Source organism: Geotrypetes seraphini, chromosome 3 (genome assembly GCF_902459505.1).
Source record: "Geotrypetes seraphini chromosome 3, aGeoSer1.1, whole genome shotgun sequence".
NCBI classification, from domain to species: Eukaryota; Metazoa; Chordata; class Amphibia; order Gymnophiona; family Dermophiidae; genus Geotrypetes; species Geotrypetes seraphini.
In genome coordinates, this window is record NC_047086.1 from 167,328,335 (window position 1) to 167,349,858 (window position 21,524).

Consider the following 21,524-nt stretch of genomic DNA (forward strand, 5'->3'; position numbering starts at 1 on the left):
TTACCGAATTAATCTAAACTCCAAAACAAGTTCTTGGGCTTCCTGAAAGTCCTCTTCCACGAGGCAGCAAGTAAACTGACTGCCAGATTCTATAAAGGTCACCCAAATTTGGGCACAGATCCAAGATATGCATAGAAATTTGACAACTAGGTGGCAACAATCAAGTGCTAGAGTTAATTGGCACTAATTACGAGTTACACACGCATGTGCCCAATGTCTTATTCTATAACATGGGCATCTAAATTTCATACCAAGCAACGCAAAAGTGGGTATGGCCATGGGAGATCAGGGGTATTCCTAGAAATTAGGCGCCATGTTAAAGAATACTTGGATTTGCATCCGGTTTCACCAGGCGTAAGCCCTTGCTCCCAAAGTTGGTTGTGGAAATCCACTCCAAGTGAGATTCTATAAAGGTTACTTAGCACTAAGCGACCCCTGTACAATTTATGCTTAACACAGATCTTAACGCTGCCTATCTTTGGGCACCATTTACTGAATCTGACCATAAGGCCTGGATTCTCTAAACAGCGCAGTTTTTTTAGGTGCTGGTAGGCGCCCAAGCTTAGTGAAAAATGCCGTTTAAATGACATTTTCCACTGATTTTCAAGGCGCCTACTGGCACCTAAAAAATCAGCACTGTAAAGCACCTATATTACATCAAAGGTAGACGCCAGAAATGCAGGCCTGGGAATCCCTGACCTACGTTTCTGGTGCCTACCTTTGCCAGAGGTGTGATTCTCTAACCAGCATCATTGCATGATCGACATGCGATCGGCAACTGTTTTTAAGGTGGCCGCCGACAACGGCGCTGGTTAGAAAATCCGGGCCTAAGTGAATGATCTAACATAATTCAGAGCATTGTAACTGCTGCCAAACCAACAATGAGGGGGAGACACGAACATTTTTTTTACCTTTTTGGCATGTTCAGACTGATTCAGCATCCTTTCTGCATCCTCCAGCCAGGCCTGCAGGCTGCCCACTATACTGCTATATCTATCCCAGTTTGCAATAACCTCTTCCAACATGCTCCTCACACTTCTCACTTCCACTGAGAGATTCTTCCACTGCACGGCAGTGTCATTCAGAAATTTTGTCAAGTTTTCTGCTTCCTCCACTGTGAAAACGGAAGCAAGAGTGGACAATTAAAAGTAGTTTCATAAGTTGGCGTCAGCATCAATTCCAGATCCTCCCATTGTTAGTGCACTCCTGCTTTTATTCATAAATTACTGATTCCCTACACCTGAACAAGATTATTGAGGTCAAACGATCAATATCTACTAATAATTCCCTCACTTAAAATCATTAATACGCGGCGGCAATTCATTTTTTCTGTTACAGCCCCACAAACATGGAATTTCCTCCCTATTTATTTAAGGAAAGAACGCAATTTAGACAGATTTAAGAGCAAATTAAAAAGCTTTCTTTTTAAGGATGCATTTGATAGTTAGAAAGCCTGATTAGGAGCCTCATTTCAATTGCACTTCATAACTTCTCTGAAGTACATTGATCTCTCCCTTCCTATTTCCCATATGTGCCTTATTTACTATCAACAACTTGTATTTCTCTTCCCATCCTTTCCTTTTGTTTTAATATTTTTGTAAGGTTAGTCTTTCATATGTTTTGCAAGGTTGAGCTTTTACCATTTGTTTTGTTGCCCCCTATAAATTTGTAATTTTATTGATGTGTACATCGCTTAGAATTTTGAATAAGCGATCAATCAAATTTATAATAAACTTGAAACTTGAACTTGATTTTCTACTTTTGGTTGCACACTACAGACACTAACACAAAACCACACTCATGCTGTGTATATATGAACACAGTAAGGGTCATATTCTATATATGGTACACCAAAAATTGGTGCAGTGTATAGAATTGCGCATTTTGGCCGTACGCATCACTAACATTTAGGTGTACCCATTTAGGCCAATGAAAACCATACCAAATACCTGAGCCCAGTGGTGTAGCGAGGGTGAGAGATGCCCGGGGCGGTGGCACCCCTCCCTTTCCCTCTTCTCTGCCTCCCCCCACCTATTCGTTCCTTCCCCATCCCCTCCTGCTCCTTCTCTGTACCTCTTTAACGTTCTCTGCGCAAGCAGCAACCTCAAGCTCCTGCTTGTACCAGCGTCGGCTCTTCATCTGACATCACATCCTAAGCACGGGTCTGGGAAGTGACATCAGAGAAAGAGCTGATGCTGCCGCGAAAAGCAGGTTGAAGTTTCTGCTCGTGCTGGGAACGTTAAAGAGGTACAGGGGAAGGGAAGGGGCATGCGGTAATGAGGGGGGGGGCATAGAGGAGATTGGATGTCAGCGCCCATCCCCCGCCTCCCTTACTACACCACTGACTGAGGTGCACAGATCAGGCATATTCTATAACAGTATGCCTAACTTAGGAATGCCCATGATCCGCTCCTTGCCACACTCCCTTTAAAGATTCACACACTAGAATTTACATAAACCACTTTATAAAATGTTCTTAGAAAGTTGTGCACGTAACTTCTAATTAGTGACAATTAGCATAAATTATTAGGTGTTACTTGCCTATTATCAATGCTGACAGCTTGTTAAATAAGTTGCGTGCATAAATCAGCTTTGCACACTTATTTGCGTGTGCAACTTATGGCTATATACAGAATTGGGGGGCAAGTGTTAGAAAGTTCGTACATTCAGACTAGGTAACACTGAAAGCCCACTTCTTTCTTCTAGACCAGGGGTGTCAAACTCAATCACATTAAGGGGCCGAAATCCAAAACATAGGCTAAGTCGCGGGCCAGACCCTGCCCAGTCTCCACCCCAGACCCCGCCCCCATAATAGTACTAATTATAACACCATTTTTTCCATTCATTTTTCATATATACACACACAATATAATCATATTAACACATAATGGTTAACCACAAAATTAAACTACACAAAGCACACTGTATGCTTCTCAGCATTCATTCCTATCAGAACACAGATAGCCCCTATGCAAATACGGGACCAAAAACTAAAAGTACTAATATATAAAAAAGAAACCCTAAGATTCAAAACACTGCATGCAGTACAACCCCCAGTGAAAAAGAAACAGATGTATTTCTTCCTGAGCAGTGCACAAGATAGACAGCAGATTAAAATTCTCAAAATTGACGCAATTCAAACACTAACTTGAAAATAAAATAATTCCCCCTACCTGTTGTTTCTCTCCCTCCGTGCTGTGCCTCCCTCCAGCGGGTGTCTTACCTTCTGGCCGGCTCCAACCTGGCCATTTTATGTGGCCCCGCGGTCCAATGCTCCCCGGTGTTATCTTGTGGCTGGCTCCATCCTCCTCACAGCCGCAGTGTGCACGAAGCCGCAAGCAGCGGCTTCTCTTGAATCTTGCACCTGAACCAGAAGCCTTCTCTCTGATGTCGCAACATCAGAGAGAATGCTTCTGGATGAGGCACGGGATGCGCGAAGAGCCGCTGCAAACGGTTTTGTGCAACTGTGAGGAGGAGGGAGCCGACCACAAGATAACACTTGAGGCATTAGACCACGGGCCACATAAAACAACCATGTGTGCCGGATTTGTCCCGTGGGCCTTGAGTTTGACACCTGTGTTGAATCTAGACATTCACAATTTTTAGAACATTCTTTCTATTTTCTAGCTGACCAACAGCAGAAAGAGCTCAGCTTTCATCAAATAACACCCGTTAAAGAAAAAGGTAGCTAGAAAAAAAACTATACTCACCTAAGATGGCATAAAACAGGTATAGTTTAACATATAACCTACAATTTTGTTAATGGCATAAAAATAGTAAAATGACCAAACATAAGCATAACTACAGGCAGTCCCCAGGTTAAGAATGAGTTGCGTTTTTAAAGCTGTTCTTAATTCAGATTTGTATGTAACTCAGAACTTGTAGATTATAAAATTTTTGCTGCTTTCCTCTCCTCCCACCTGACAAAAGGGCCAACTGCCCCTACCAATGTTCCATCTAAGGTACAGCATGCACAATCACTGTTCTTAATGTGGCCATGCAACATTCCTAAATCTGTTACAGGGGAAGTGTAGGAGTTTATATCATTAGAAATACTGCTTAGTGAAATCAAATGAAGCCACAATCGTGTTCTTAAGTCATACATAAGTTGGGCATCTGCAACTAAGGAACTGCCTGTACAATCAATTAGGTAAACTTAACATGAAACAGTATCAGAAATATACATTACATTACATTAATGATTTCTATTCCACCTTTACCTTGCGGTAGAGAATGACACGGGGACTGTTTACCACGGTAAACTGTGAGTCACCGCAGTAAATCCGCAGGAATGGAGACATTTGCAACTGGTTTACAGTTGGAATGGGGAGAAGATCTTTCACCGCCCCACGGGAATGGGGATAAGACCTTTTACCGCCCCGTGGGAGCGATGAAAAGTCTTATTCCTGTGGTAAAAAAAAACTGCGCCCTTGTCAGACTCGGCATCTTCTCCCCCAGCTCCTCTTGCGTCTATTTTACCTTCAGGAGCCAGGCATGCCACGATGAAGACAGAAGGAACCTAAAACCAAAGCCTGAGACCAATGTGATTTGAAGAATAAAATTACCAGACAACAAAAAGAAAAAAAAAATAAATTTATTTTATATTTTGTGATTAGAATATTTCAGATATGAAATATGTATCCTGCTAGAGCTGGTATTAGACATAACTGGGGACCGCAAAGTCCAGGCTGTGCTTCTTTAGTTTCCAGCTGGCTTAGGGCTCTCTCTCTCTGACCAGGGGGCAGTTGCCCTAGTTGCACTCCCCTAACATTATTCTTGCCATGTGTGACTAAAGTATTCTGTTAGCTTGATTTTTCTATGTAGCATTCTGTAGTAATTTGGTTTGTTCAGTTTTCACAATAGTGAAGGGGATATTTGTGAAAAGGAGGGGAGATGGATTGTTGAACCTTGCTCTGTTTTATTTGTGTTTATAAAATGACAATTGCCAGAGGAGAAGCTTCCGCCCACACACACGCGACCACAGGGTGCCACAGGCAGGCTTCACCAGCATCAGTTTCTTTTCTAAAGCGCCGTGAAGGAAAGGGGAAGGGAGGGAGATAGATTTGGTTGGAAGGAGGGAAGGGACCGCGCGCCTTCCCTCTCTTAAGTTTCTTTATGCCACAAAGGTAAGGGGGAGGGAGGGAGATTCTTGGACCGCTGAAGGGTGGTGAGGTGGCGAGGGAAGGGTGGATGCTGCGGGGACGGGGCGGTGAAGGGGACAGCGGAAACAGGGATGGGGCAGTGAAGTGGACGGCGTGTTCAGGGACGGCGGGAACAGGGACAGATTTTTTTCCCCATGTCATTCTCTACCTTGCGGTTCAAGGCGGATTACATAAGAATTGTTATGATATTAAGAAGTACATATTGTTAAGATATTAAGAAGTACTTAAGGAATAGTTTGAACATTTTCTAATTTGCTAAGGAGTATATAGTATTGCAGGAGGAGTTTGGGACATATATGGTTGTGTTATATTGGTTTTATGTATTTTTTGCTCTCAGAAAGTACCGTGTTTACCTGAAAATAAGACACTGTCTCATATTAATTTTAGGCCTAATAAAGGCACTAGGTCTTATTTTCGAGGATGTCTTATTTTTTTTCATGTACAATGATCATCTCTCCCTTCCTCTTCTCCCCCTCAGTTCTTCCTATTTTCTTTCTCTCTGCAACATGTGCAGCACCTTTCCTCCCCTCTCAACCATCCCCTTGTGCAGTATCTTTCTTTCCCTCCCTCCCATCCCTTGTACAGCAGAACCCTTGCAGCTTGTATCCCTCCCTCCCATCCCGTGCAGCTTCTATCCCTCCCTTCCTTCCATCGCCCTGTGTAGTATCTTTCTATTCCCCCCGGCCGACCCATCTCTCCCTCCCATCCAAACCATGAGACTAAATGTACCTTACAGCAAACCGGCAGTGGCAGCAGCACTATACAACAATAACCTAACAGAGATATGACAACAGTCAGTACAATGCAAACAGTACCAGTGGCGTAGCAAGGGTGAGAGGCAGCAGGGGCTGGGGCACCCCCCTCCCTTCCCTCTTCTCTGCCCCTACCTTCACTTGCTCCTTCCCTGCTCCCTCCTGCCTTGTGCACATGCCACTTCCCTTCCTCCGTACCTCTGTAACGTTCCTGGCACAAGCAACAACCCCCAAGCTGCTGTCGCATCAGCATCGGCTCTTCCTCTGACGTCACTTCCTAGGTGTGGGTCCAGGAAGTGATGTCAGAGTAAGAGCCAATGCTGGCGCGACTGCAGGCTGGGTTTTTTTTATTGGACTAACAATGCATTTTTAGATTAGCTTTCAAAGGTGACCTTTCTTCTTCAGATCAGAAAATCCCTGTATCACCTTATTTCCTTTATTTTTTGTTTTATTTCTATATATTACCTTTAAAAGTGGACTAACACAGCTCTCAAGAAAGAAAGCACAGTATATTACATTTGGAGCACATAAAACAGCTGACAGGACCATAAGAGATGATTCCGTCTTTACCTGAGCCATCGGCTTTCACATACAGCTCAGCCGCCCATTTCAAAGACTGGCATGTGGCCTCATATTGCTCAAAAAATCCATTGTCTTCAATACAAGACTAAAAATAGAAATTTAATGTAATTAATGCAGGTGCAGTAGGTGTAACTTCATTTTCATTGCATTCTCATTACTTTCAGTGTTTTATTTACTAATATTTCTAACCTCTTTATAAGTAAAATAAGAAAAAAATAACAATTCCTCTTATAGATTACAGCAGTGGTCTCAAACTCGCAGCCCGGGGGCCACATGCGGCCCACCAGGTACTATTTTGAGGCCCTCGGCATGTTTATCATAATCACAAAAGTAAAATAAAACAGTTTCTTGATCATTTGTCTCTTTAGCTATAAATTACAAAATTATTAAGACTTAGCCAAAAGGAAATATTTATAAACTATAAAGAGTTTTACCTCATGCAAAATTGTCATTTCTTTAATAAGACATTAATTATTTCTTCTGAGGCCCTCCAAGTACCTACAAATCCAAAACGTGGCCCTGCAAAGGGTTTGAGTTTGAGACCACTGGATTACAGTAAGTAACAAGAAACAGAAAAATGTGCATATTGAAGAAAGAAACAGAACTTAACAGTTGGTGATAAGTATTAATAATTAATTGGCTTTAACAAGCATTTATTGGCAATAGGGGCCTGATTCTATAAGCACTGCTTAAAACATAGTAGTGTAGCATTTAGGCGCGATTCTATAAAAGTTAAGGGCGCTTTATAGAATCATGCCTAGTAGCACTTAAAGTGGTCTTAGGCATCGATAGGTCTGGTCTCCTTCGTTGTTGTTTTTGTGCCCTTTATCCTAGGCACACCATATCTACGCCAGAGGTTTCCTGGCCAAAACAGGCACCTACATGTACAACACACCCAAGATCCTCCCCCTAATCACACTTACTTTCTGGTAGGTGTCTACCGAGTTAGGCACCTACCATTCAATTAAGTGCAATTAATGTTAATTGTGAGTTGTTAATTGTCAATTATCAGTTTCGATTAAGCTTTTTAAATAATTAAGCTAGGTGCCTAGATTGGCTAGGCGTAACTATCTAGATGCCTAACTTTAGGCGTCAGTTATAAAATCTGAGCCTAGTTGCATATATGAGTTTAACTGACATGACCCTATTCTATAAACAGCATACAATTCCTTATGGATAGGATGTACCAGAGCAGACCCTTGAGTCTAGGGCAGGACAGATGAGCCTGCAACAAGCACCGAGGACCCAAAGACCATGTCCACTTGTGTTGACACGTACACTCTGTAAAACTTTGTAAAGGTATGAAGAGTGGACCATATGACTGCCCTGCAAATTTCATTAGGCGACAATGCCATGGACTCTGCCCAAAAAGAAGCCACAATTAGATCCATGATAGGTGCTTCCAATAAAGGTTCAGATGGTGTTTTAGAGAGGTGGAAACAAACTAGCATACCACTATAACCATGAAGTGCATCACACTCTTTTACCACGGTCTCAGAACTGGAGCCTACGCATGGTATTTATATCACAAACTCGAGTGATCAGCGTAGCAATTTAGCTCCCTGCTCCAATCATTGATCGCTTAGGTTTTAAAACATATAAACTTTAATAATTTAATCTTAAAATATTTCTTGTAGAAAACTTTTTTTTATATATACTTTTAGTTCATTTTATTTTAATTCATTTTATAGAAAACCTCACTATCAGGGTTTTGAAAAATTTGACGTTGGAACTGAATGCTAACTGAATGCCGCAGTGCTGGCCCTGAAGCAGCGGACAAACAGTGAGTCCGCGAAACGCTGGCCGCGTCGGCTTGTGCAATACTGGCTTGTGCAACTATTTGAGCACTGCTGAAAAAAAAGATATCCAGAGACAAGCGCTGTTTAAAGATAAGTAGCTTGTCATTTTTTCAAATCCTTAATAGTGCATACAATGTGGGCAAATTTGCACTGATAGTGAGGTTTTCTATAAAATGAATTAAAATAAAATGAACTAAAAGTATATATAAAAAAAAGTTTTCTACAAGAAATATTTTAAGATTAAATTATTAAAGTTTATATGTTTTAAAACCTAAGCGGTCAATGATTGGAGCAGGGAGCTAAATTGCTACGCTGATCACTCGAGTTTGTGATATAAATACCATGCGTAGGCTCCAGTTCTGAGACCGTGGTAGAAGAGTGTGATGCACTTCATGGTTATAGTGGTATGCTAGTTTGTTTCCATTTATAATTTACTACCACTTGGGATACTTATTTACAGATTGTATTAGAGAGGTGCTCATAACACGTTATTAAGATTCCACATTGGAAACGGCTACATCACCGGAGAACGGAGCCTCAGGAACCTGGAAGCATCTGGATGAGAGGTTAGAGATGCTTTATCTACTCTGGCCCGGAAGTATAAAAGACTAGCTACTTGAACTTTAAGAGATTTAACTGCCATACCCTTCCCCAATCCTTCCTGCAGGAACAAGAGGACCTCAAGAATGGAAGCCTAGAGAGGGTCCAAATGCTTAGCCTTGCACCAATGCTGAAAAATCTTCCATGCTTTAGCATAGGCCACCACTATCGCTGGCTTTCTAGAACTGAGGAGATTCGATATCACCATCTCTGAATATCCTTTCTTCACTAAAGTTGTGTGCTCAATAGCTACGCCATAAAACCAATGCTTTCCAGATTGTCAAATACTATGGGCCCCTGCACAGAATGCCATGAGGCATCAGTAGTCTGAAGTAGCTGTCCCACTGCCAGTGGACAAGATTCACATTCCATGGACAACACGGCCAATCCGGGGCTGAGAACTACCAACATCCAATAGGTTGCTATTCTGCAAATAACTTGGCCTATCATCGGTCAGGAACAAGTACAGCAGTTCTCTTGCTGGCCAATGTTGCACAAGTGTCCATTCTGACATTTCTTGACTCGAATTTTTGAAAAACTGAGGGGCTATTTTGTCCACCGATGCCATAGATTGAATGTTGGGTGCCCCAGTGTCTCATAAGAACATAAGCAGTGCCTCTGCTGGGTCACAGTTGAATGCTCTTTGGGATAATGCCTATTCCCCTGGATTCAGTCATTGTATGCCTACAGAAGTAGTCGGCTTGGACTTTGTCTACTCCCATTATGTGTACCACTGTTATTGTCTACAGGTGGACTTCTGCCTACTGAAACAACATTTGGGCTTCCAGCTTCAGAACTCTTGGTTCCCCCTTGCCTGTTGAGATATGCTACCGCTGTAGCATTGTCCAAGAGTACTCTGACTACTTTGCCTTTCAGCTGTGTTTGGAAAAAGCAGAGAACTAACCAGATGGCTCTCAATTCCAGTCTGTTGATGGACCATATTTTATGTGATCACAGCCATCAGCCTTGCATTGGGTGATACTCACAATGACCATCCGCCTTTAGTATCACCCACAACTCTACAGTATATGGAGTTGGTTCCAGGTGACTCTTTCTCAAATTGGTAATCCACCCAAGAACCACAGAAACAATGACTGATCTCACAGTTTCCATCTGGAGTCTGGGAACTTTCAATGATGCATTGACCGCCTTGAGATCTAGGATTGGCCTCCAATTGTCTGAATCTTTCTTGGGCACAATGAAGTATATAGAGAATCTCCCTGAGCCGGTGACGGGACAAAAGCACACGAGACACCAGCGCGCAGATGATTCTGCGCAAGACACCAGCGCGCCATGGGAAAATTTACTTTTAAAGAGCTCCGACGGGGGTTTGGGGGGAACCCCCCACTTTACTTCATACTGTTCGTGCAGCCTTTGGGGGGAGTGGGGGTGCACCCGCCCCACATTATAGAGAAAACTGAACTTTTCCCCCCAAAATCGAAAAAAGTTCTGTTTTCTCTATAATGGAGGGTTCCAATTCCCTCATCCCCCCCCCAATGGCAGCGCAAACAGTGTGAAGTAAAGTGAGGGTGTTCCCCACTCACATCCCGCTTCGGAGCTCTTTAAAAGTAAGTTTTCCCGCGGCACGCTGGTGTCTTGTGCCAAATTGTCTGCACTTGATTGTCGACATGCTGGTGTCTCGCGCACGAATGACTATGAACCCCCTGAGCCTGTCCACATCTGGAACTGGCTCTATGGCTCCAATTTGTAACAGCCTTTGCACCATCGTTCTGACTACAGCAGTCTTCTCTGGTCTTCCAGCCGGAGAATCCAAGAAGAGGTCCAAGACTGGGCATTAAAATTTGAGCTTGTAGCCCTCTAAAATTATGTCTAGCACCCATTGTTCTGAAGAAATATGCGCCCAAGTCTCCCAGAACTCCAAAAGTCTCTCTCCTATGCCGGGTATCCTGGAGGCCAATCTGGCGTCATTGGGACTTCTTAAAATTGGCTACTGAGCATGAGCCGGATTTATGGGCTCTCCTGGAGCTGCCAAACATTTGTCTGTTATAGGACCTTTGGGATAAGGATCCCATAGACCCATAATGCAGTCTTCTATAACCATGAAAGGAACCATGATTAGAACTGCCTGATCCTTGTGGTTTACTGTCTGGCAAGGATGATGGTTCATTACACTTGTCATCAGGTTGTCCAGTCCTTTGTCAAAAAGCATTTCCCCCTTAAAGAGGAGTCTGCTCAAATTATATTTAGATGCCAAATATCTTGCCCTCTGCCTGATCCAGAGCATTCTGAAGGTGGAGATTGTATAAGATGAGACTACTCATTACTCAGCATATTATAGATAATGTCAGCTACATAATCTACCCCCGCCAGGATGACAGAGGCCAAACCGCTTCCTTTGCACCCAGATTCTGGAGTAGCATTTTGTGGTAGGCTCACACCAGAAAAGATGCTATAGCCATTGCATTAAAGCCTAAAGCCAGTGACTCAAATTGTCTTTTGAGGACCAAATCTACTCTGCAATCCTGTGTATCCTTCAGGATCACATCCTCTTCGCTAAGCAGAGAAGTCCATTTAATAACCTGTGCTACCAGCGAATCCATCTTAGGTTGTGTAAACAATTGCTGAAATTCTGAAACCATGGGATACAATTTTATCATTACCCTTCTGGCTGCAGACCCCAACATCTGACCCTTTTCCCAGGCAGAGTTGTCCCAGGATTACTGGGAACTTCTTAGCACAGGGAAGCCTCAACAAAGATTTGCTTAATATTCAAAAATAACAAATCTAGTGCAGAGCAGAAGAAAAAAACACCTTCTCAACTCACTTTTTAGAAGTTAAGATTGAAGAGAGACAAGGAGGCGGAGGTGAGAAAAATGATCGATGCCTTCTACAATCCAACTTGTGAGTTGGGGTACACAACCCATCCGTAAGGAACTGTATGCCGTTTGCACAAGAAATTAAATTGTGTGCTTATCTTCCAACAACCCAAGTTGAACAAATAGAACATTATGTCATAATTATGTCATGATTTGCAAACATTTATAACACTTCATATTTGCTGCATTATCATTTTATAGCTCTATCATAGGTCTATTTGTGAGCCATTAATGTTTTTATAAAAAGAAATAAGAAAATTAAAAGGTGTCCCATTATTAGACACACAGAGATGAAAAACTAATAAAAGAGGGTTAAAATGGGATTTGAACCTGGGTTTACAGTCCACTGCATTGACCACTAGACTAATCTTCAGACCTGCTTGCTGCTGTGTTCAGAATGCCCATAATACCTACTGTATATTATCAGGGAGCCTAATTTTTCTTTCAAATGTTATCTTCAGGGATGAGTGAGGGGGCCAGTAACCACTGGGGGATTAAGGAGGGGTCATGCCTTAATCCCTCCAGTGATCTTTATTATACCCTGGAAGTGACTGAAACAAGTCTAACTTAGGACACTCTTCATTTTTTTACCTTGGACATTTCATCCCATTTGATTACTAACTTTGCACACACACACCCCTCACGTTCCACCAAAAATACGCCCACAATATGCCACCCTTGTTATCTGGATGCACTGCAGTATAGGATGCCCAAATTCTGCCTTTCCAAAATTGCAATTTTGGCCATTTTGAGACATTCATATGCTGTTAAATGAGCTCCACAGTGTATGTATTCAATGCCGCCAGCTATATGCATTAATTGAAACTTCTAAATATATACTCTGACTGCTTCTGCTTCTTTTCGTTCTTGCAAAAGGAATTCTCAATAAATTACTTTCATAGTTCAGAACTCAAATCCAGGTGAACATACCATCAAGTCTGTTTTAAACTCAAGCAGATTCCAAGCAAGTTTATCTCAAAGAGCGTTGTTTACTATTTTCGGATGCATCTGTTTTGTAAGAGCGGCAGAGTGTTCAGTAATTCCACAGTGCCTTCTAGCAATGAGAACAAAGAGTGCTTTCTGACATCTCTGCCCTGCTGCTGATGCCACCAAATCAACACTACCCAATGCAAGCAAGAGCCCTGCTCTTGCAAAAGAAGCAAAACTGCAGTCTATTTCAAGTTCAAACGTATTGTCCAACATAGAGGTCACTTTAACTTGGCTGGCCAATCATTCATCTTGCATCTGAAGCAGAGTTTAATTAAATTAATTGAAAGCCAAAACCAGTTACATCATGGAAGTGAAGTGCCAAAAGACATCCATCAACTTCTTGTGAAATAAATGTTGCAAACCTCAAGAGTTACTTTTGGCTTTCTCCACAAAATGAAACATGAACTCGTATATAGATTATATTTAGTTGAATTGGCCAACCGCCTTAGGAGGTGTGTAAATATTGTGTAAGTAGCTGCAATTGTAAACCTAGTATTATATGTGAATATACATAGGACGATTGATTTGGTATAAACTTATGCATATAAGTAACATAAGAATAGCCTTACTGGGTCAGACCAATGGTCCATCAAGCCCAGTAGCCCCGTTCTCACGGTGGCCAATCCAGGTCACTAGTACCTGGCCAGAACCTAAAGATTAGAAACATTCTATGCTACCGATCCAGGGCAAGCTGTCAGCAAATGTTGAGCACTGCAAGTTGAATATTGACCCCCTAAAGTTTTCCCCTTTATTATTCAAACAATTTTTTTATGTATTTAAAAGAAATTCTGGTGCTAAAGATATAAACTTCCATTGCAATATTGTCTACTTGGGAGCTCCAAAGAAAGTATTAAGAAAATTGAGAATAGTACAGAATACGGCTGTTTGACTAATATTTAGATCGAAGAAACATGTCCATATCAGTCCTTACTATTGTTTGCTGCATTGGCTGCCGGTGGAGGCGCGAGTACTATTCAAATTTTCTTGTATCTGTTTTAATTTGACTTGGGGATTGGCCCCAACTTATCTTTTATCTCATTTTGTGTTGAATAGTTCTATAAGGAAAACTAGGAATTTTCACATTTATTTGCTTATCCATAAATTACTGGTTGCAGATACAAGACTTTTTTTGGATATGACTCTCGCATTTCAAGCAGGTAAACAGCAATTTTGGCTGGGTAAATACATTGGTGAAGTACCTATTGTCACACTCATAATAAAATCACATGCATTTAAAAGACAAAACTACTGTATATGCAATACAAACTAAGGCCTTCTTTTACTAAGCTGTGGTTAGGGATTTCTACCATGACCTGGAGTACTATATTCTCTGACACTCATAGAATTGCCGTGAGCGTCAGAGCATTCAGTGCTCTGGGTTGCAGTAGATACCTCTACTGCAGATTAGTAAAAGGGTGGGAGGGGTAAGATTAACTAATACAATCTTCTCTCAAGGACAACAAATAGAGTAGACTATACTCTTCATCAAGTTAACATAGATCCTTTTCCTCATAAAAAAAACCCCAGTCCCTGTGAGCCATTTAATAGGACCAACATAGCTAGCCCCTCCCATAAGCTTGTACGAAAAGGAGAGTTTTCAAGACTCTTTTAAAATCTATAACACTGCTCCACTGCCTCAGTTCAATAGGTAGCTGATTCCATGTGCATGGTTCTACAACCCATAAAAATGGTGGCCTGAAGTCTGCCAAATGAATTATCTTACAAGATAGTACTTCCAGCAAAAATTCACTGATCGGGCTGGCTGATAGAGCATAGAGAAGTTATAACTTCAGAAACTTCTCCAGACAACACTGTACCCTGTTCCCATGGTAGCCGATCCAGGTCACCAGTACCTGGCTAAAACCCAAGGAGTAGCAGCATTCCATGCTACCGATCCAGGGCAAGCAGTGACTTCCCTCATGTCTCTCTAAATAACAGACTGTGGACTTTTCCTCCAGGAAATTGTCCAAACCTTTTTTTAAAACCAGCTACGCTATCCGCTCTTACCACAACCTCTGGCAATGCGTTCCAGAGCTTAACTATTCTCTGAGCGAAAAAATATTTTCTTCTATTGGAAATATCTAATGTAACTAGAAGAAATTGCTGACCCCTATCAAAACTACTTCTGAACAGATCAAATAATGAGAGCAATAAAGTTTTCATGTCAAGATTCTTTTAAAACCCAAACTGATTAGCATTTAGCACCTCAAATCTCTCCAAGAAATCAGTCAATTGGTCATAAACTAAACTAGTGATGAAATTCTGTCCATTAATTTGGGGGGATTGTTGGAGCGGGGAAACGGTTTTGGGGGGTATTGTCCTCTTCTTTTTAATAAGCATGTGTCAAAGAGTATTGGTATGCCATTGTTTGCTGCTTTATTCTCTCCATGTTTGTCAAATGTTTATTTGCTGTTTTGCATATGACATTATATTGCTTTGGATTGGTTCAAAAAATAAAATAAACTACCTTTTCCATAATTTTAGCCAGAGAAGAGAAAATAGGCCTAACTATTTCTATAGTTCTCTATAGTTCTATAGTTCTATAGTTCTCTATAGTTCTATAGTTCTCTATAGTTAATTATAGTTCTCTCAAGTGCCTGATTCTTACGCAAAGGTTTAACCCAGTTCTCAATGTCTTTTGTATGTGCATTTTAGGTGTCCTTTTATCTTATTCAAAGTTCCAGAAAAGTTTCTCTCAGTGCTTCCATTAGATCTGGCAGTAGCAACCACATAACTTCTCCAACACAGTATTGGGTTTCATCTACACCAGACTTCACAACTAAGTTGTACTCCAACGTCACAAACATCCAAATAACTACCGGACATCATTTGAATACTTCCTTCAGTCATAATGGTATAAATCAAGGCAACAGAACCCTTCTACTTGTGACAAGACTCAATGGATGCTTTGAGAGAGAAGCCTTATCGGACCCTTGAATAAGATAAGTTGGTTAGATTATTGTCATGCTTTTGAAGACTACTAGTGTAAACAATTATTATTATATATATTTTTGAAGGTTCTGTTCCATGTCTCCAATCATGGTACATGGACTTGTTGTGCTACTGGGGCTTGCACGCAACTGTGAAGCTGAAAGCTATGCTGTCGGTAGTTTCACTACCAGCAGGGCCTCACAAAGCAGACAGGTTTCAGAGGAGATGTCAGACTAACGGTGTACCACCATTCTGGGCAGCAGCAGATGGGAAGTGTTGGAGGCGGAGGATTGTGTTTGATGTGACAACGGTGACATTGAATTTACTGTATGCGGTGCAGATGAAAGGCCCAGCAATCTACTTCTGTATTCTGCCAAGAAAATTTGATTTTCATCAGGTTGCTAGGACTCAAACACGAGTTGATAGCACCTAACCCATGTGCAATGATGATGAATGAATAATTGACATCTTTTTACAGCTGATGTGTAGTTTTTTGAGCACCGAAGAGCCCTTTCATAAAGGTACACTAAGTCCTAATGAGGGCTCTGCACACTTTAAAAAAGGCTTACCACAGTACACACTAAAGTACTTTGTGATAATAGCCTCTTAAATAGTTTTTGAAGGGAGTTGATGGGTGGAGAGTAAGGATGGAAGCATTAACCAACTGGTGCACTTGCATTACTGCATGATAACTGATTGGTTAGGAGAGCAAAAAGAGAATACGAAGAGAGGCTGGCCAGGGAGGCAAAAAACTTCAAATCATTCTTCAGATATGTTAAGGGGAAGAAACCGGCGAGGGAGGAAGTAGGACCGTTGGATGATGGAGGCAAAAAGGGAGTAATAAAGGAGCAAAAAGAGGTAGCCGACAGGTTAAACAAATTCTTCTCGTCAGTCTTCACATCCAGTGTACCGGAACCCGAAGTGATCTTCCATGGTGATCAAGAAGAAAAACTGTCAGCAATAGAGGTGAGCCATGAGGATGTCCTCCAACAGATAGATAGATTGAAAAGTGACAAATCACCAGGCCCGGACGGAATCCACCCTAGGGTACTAAAAGAACTAAGAAATGAGATAGCGGGAATACTCCAACGAGTTTGCAACCTATCCTTGAAAACTGGAGAGATTCCGGAGGACTGGAAGATAGCAAATGTTACATCTATCTTTAAAAAGGGGTCAAGAGGAGACCCGGGAAACTATAGGCCGGAAAGTTTGACATCGGTTCCGGGCAAGATGGTAGAAGCACTGATAAAGGACAGCATCTGTGAGCATATCGAAAAAAATGGGCTGATGAAAGCGAGCCAACATGGCTTCTACAAGGGAAGATCGTGCCAAACAAACTTACTGCACTTCTTTGAGGGGGTGAACAGCCAGTTGGACAAAGGGGAACCTGTAGACATCATTTACCTTGACTTCCAAAAGGCCTTTGACAAGGTACCCCATGAGCGGCTACTTAGGAAGCTACGGAACCACGGGGTGGAAGGGGACGTACACAGATGGGTCAAACACTGGTTGGCAGGCAGGAGACAGAGGGTTGGAGTGAAGGGTCACTACTCGGGCTGGAGGAAAGTCATGAGCGGAGTTCTGCAGGGGTCTGTACTTGGACCGCTGCTATTCAATGTATTTATTAATGACCTGGAAATGGGGACGAAATGTGAAGTTATAAAATTTGCGGATGACACTAAACTCTGTAGAAGGGTTAGAACTCCGGAAGAGTGTGAGGACCTACAAAGGGACCTAAACAAACTGGAGGAGTGGGCGAATAAATGGCAGATGAAATTCAATGTAGGGAAATGCAAGGTCATGCATATAGGGAGAAAAAACCCGATGTTCAGCTACCAAATGGGATTAGTATTAGAGAGAAGTAACCTTGAAAGAGATTTGGGTGTACTGGTGGATACAACAATGAAGTCAACGGCACAATGCGCAGCAGCCGCGAAGAAGGCAAACAGAATGTTGGGTATTATTAAAAATGGTATTACGACCAGAACAAAAGAGGTCATCCTGCCGTTGTATCGGGCAATGGTGCGCCCGCACCTGGAGTACTGTGTTTAGTATTGGTCGCCGTACCTTAAGAAGGATATGGCAATACTTGAGAGGGTCCAGAGGAGAGCGACACGAATGATTAAGGGTAGAGAATGACACGGTGAAAAAATTGGTCCCCGTCACCGCCCCGTCCCCGTCTCACCATCCCCGTCACCGCCCCGTCCCCGTCTCACCATCCCCGTCACCGCCCCGTCCCCGTCTCACCATCCTCTTCACCGCCCCGTCACCGCCACTGCCACCCCCATTCACCGCCCCGTCACCGCCACTGCAATCCCATTCACTTTTCTTTATTTACGTATAAAGGAAACATTCTTTAAAACTTTAAAACTTAGTTAAATATTAGTTAATAACTATACAAAAACAAAACACGCAGAGAAAAAATTAATTAATATAAATTCCCTGACTTCCCTGCACTGTCCCCCCTTGAAGGTCTGTCCCCATCCTGAAAGCCTGATGCCCCCCCCCCGACGTCCGATACATCCCTCCCCCCGAAGGACCGCCGACTCCCCAACAATATCGGGCCAGGAGGGAGCCCAAATCCTCCTGGCCACGGCGACCCCCTAACCCCACCCCGCACTACATTACGGGCAGGAGGGATCCCAGGCCCTCCTGCCCTCGACGCAAACCCCCCTCCCCCCAACGACCGCCCCCCCCCAGCCGACCCGCGACCCCCCTGGCGACCCCCACGACCCCCCCACCCCCCTTCCCCGTACCTTTGGTAGTTGGGCCAGAAGGGAGCCCAAACCCTCCTGGCCACGGCGACCCCCTAACCCCACCCCGCACTACATTACGGGCAGGAGGGATCCCAGGCCCTCCTGCCCTCGACGCAAACCCCCCCCCCCCCAACGACCGCCCCCCCCCAGCCGATCCGCGATCCCCCTGGCGACCCCCACGACCCCCCCACCCCCCTTCCCCGTACCTTTGGTAGTTGGCTGGACAGACGGGAGCCAAACCCGCCTGTCCGGCAGGCAGCCAACGAAGGAATGAGGCCGGATTGGCCCATCCATCCTAAAGCTCCGCCTACTGGTGGGGCCTAAGGCGCGTGGGCCAATCAGAATAGGCCCTGGAGCCTTAGGTCCCACCTGGGGGCGCGGCCTGAGGCACATGGTCGGGTTGGGCCCATGTGCCTCAGGCCGCGCCCCCAGGTGGGACCTAAGGCTCCAGGGCCTATTCTGATTGGCCCACGCGCCTTAGGCCCCACCAGTAGGCGGAGCTTTAGGATGGATGGGCCAATCCGGCCTCATTCCTTCGTTGGCTGCCTGCCGGACAGGCGGGTTTGGCTCCCGTCTGTCCGGCCAACTACCAAAGGTACGGGGAAGGGGGGTGGGAGGGTCGTGGGGGTCGCCAGGGGGATCGCGGGTCGGCTGGGGGGGCGGTCGGAGGTTCTTGGGGGGGGCGGTCGGTGGGGGGGAGGGGGGTTTGCGTCGAGGGCAGGAGGGCCTGGGATCCCTCCTGCCCGTAATGTAGTGCGGGGTGGGGTTAGGGGGTCGCCGTGGCCAGGAGGGTTTGGGCTCCCTTCTGGCCCAATATTGTCGGGAAGTCGGCGGTCCTTCGGGGTGGGGGTGCGAGTGGTCCTGCCGGGGGGGGGGGATGTATCGGACGTCGGGGAGTCGGCCGGGCAAGAGGGCTTGGGCTCCCTCTTGCTCCGATCGCGGGTGCGGGTGGGAGCGCGTTATATGCGTGAAAATACGGTAAATAGCGGTTCCTAGAAGGGGGTACATTGGCCCGCGGGGACAAACCTGTTCACCGTTTCCGCGGTCGGTGAATGGCCTTGTCCCCGTCACCGCAGCGACTGCTAGTTTTCTTCCCCGTTTTCGGCGGTGACCCGCGGCTTAAATGCGGTGGCCGCGGGTAAACCGTCACCGTGTCATTCTCTAATTAAGGGCATGGAAAATCTTTCATACACTGAAAGATTGGAGAGGCTGGAGCTCTTCTCCCTGGAAAAGCGGAGACTCAGAGGAGACATAATAGAGACCTACAAGATCATGAAGGGCATAGAGAGAGATAGATTCTTCAAATTTTCAAAACATATAAGAACAAGAGGGCATTCGGAAAAATTGGAAGGAGATAGATTCAAAACAAATGCTAGGAAATTTTTCTTTACTCAGCGTGTGGTGGACACCTGGAATGTGCTTCCAGAGGACGTAATAGGACAGAGTACGGTACTGGAGTTCAAGAAAGGATTGGACAATTTCCTGCTGAAGAAAGGGATAAGGGGTATAGATAGGGGGCTACTGCGCAGGTCCTGGACCTGTTGGGCCGCCGCGTGAGTGGACTGCTGGGCACGATGGACCTCGGGTCTGACTCAGTGGAGGCACTGCTTATGTTCTTATGTTCTTATTAATGATGGGTTAATGCAGGAACAGTTAGGGGCTGATTCTATAAAGGATGCCTAACTTAATTAGCAAAATACGCTCAATAGCCTCAATTATTGGGAAAAAAATTTAATTGGACGATAGACGTCTATCCAATTATATAAAAGATAGGTGCCTATTGCATGGTGCTTAGCAGCACCTAACACCTAAGTGCATGTTTCTATGGGCAGAGAGTGACTTAAGCACTGCTAAGCATGATTCTCCAAAATGTTAGCTGTCTGAAATGTAGGCCTTTAAAACCCTGGCCCTGGCCTACATTTCACGTCGCTAGCCGTGATTCTCTAAACAGCACCTAAACCTGATTGACACGTGGCCGAAGCCATTTTTCTAAGTGCTGTTTATAGAATCAGCCCCTTAGTGCCTCCTAAATGTGATCCGATAAGTGCTCCTACATTTACAGTTGCTGTTCACTAATGTCATTAGCGTACAACCTGCAAATAACAGAATAGAAAAATGTAAAAATGAAAAACCAAACAACAGAGACTGCAATGATGATGTACAGGATGCCCTTAATCCTTTGGCCCTGCATCGCATAAGAGCACTAATGGTTACTCACTGCTGTTTCCAGTCTTTATTCTGTTGTTATCCATCAGGTTACTTTGTTCTGATATGCATTAGGACCCCTGAGGAAGGAGTTTTGGGTCCAGTCTTATCAGTCCTTTTGGAAAAAAACTATTTTATGTTTTTTATGATTGCTTAATAAAGTCTTGGCGTCCTGTACATCATCACTGCAGTCTCTGTTTCGTTTTTCGTCTTGATATTTGACTGCAGCCACGGTGGATCTATTGTTCGTTTTTGACAGAATAGAAAAAATATGCCATGGTAAAAATAGACCTCTAATGGGAAAGTCCTTTGTTAGGATACATTAAGTTCATAATTTGTCATGGCTTGGTATAAGGAAATCAGATTTTATTTTTCCTTCGGCTATTTTACATTGTTTTATGATATGTGATTCTACTGGAACTGTTTGGAATATATTCCATGATATTCTTGTTTACCAACTCTCTGAGATAGGCATCAACTGCACAGTCCTAGATTGGTTCTCTAAATTCCTCCGCTCTCGTTCTTACATTGTTAACATCAATGGCACCTCATCCTTCCCCTAGATACCGAATTGTGGAATCCCGCAAGGCTCTCCACTATCTCCTATCCTTTTCAACATCTATATGTCCTCCCTAAAACTCCTCCACCTATCCCCCCTCGAAACAATTTACACTTATGCAGACGACGTCCTCGTCCTCCTCGAGACCGATTCAAACCTCACCGACCTGTCTAAGAACATATCCTCCTGTATAATGAACCTACAATCCTGGGCCCACACTGTGCAAATGAAATTGAATGAGTCCAAAACAAGACTTCTTTGGCTCGGCCCAAAACTAGACACCTACCCACCTCCATCCCACTACCCTCTGGCTCCTCTCTACAGCTTGAGTTCTCGAGCAAGGTCTTGGGC

General features: G+C 43.9%; 1 protein-coding gene across 1 annotated transcript in view; it reads right to left on the bottom strand.

Annotated features, from left to right (window-relative positions):
* Nucleotides 1-21,524, bottom strand: part of SYNE1 (spectrin repeat containing nuclear envelope protein 1) — a 994,076-nt gene that overhangs the window by 740,668 nt on the left and 231,884 nt on the right. Inside the window, exons 14-15 of the mRNA XM_033936910.1 lie at nucleotides 6,485-6,581; nucleotides 912-1,114 (exon numbers count right to left, since the gene is read on the bottom strand). Coding sequence (XP_033792801.1) covers nucleotides 912-1,114; nucleotides 6,485-6,581 — 300 coding nt within the window. The remainder of the gene's footprint in view (nucleotides 1-911; nucleotides 1,115-6,484; nucleotides 6,582-21,524) is intronic.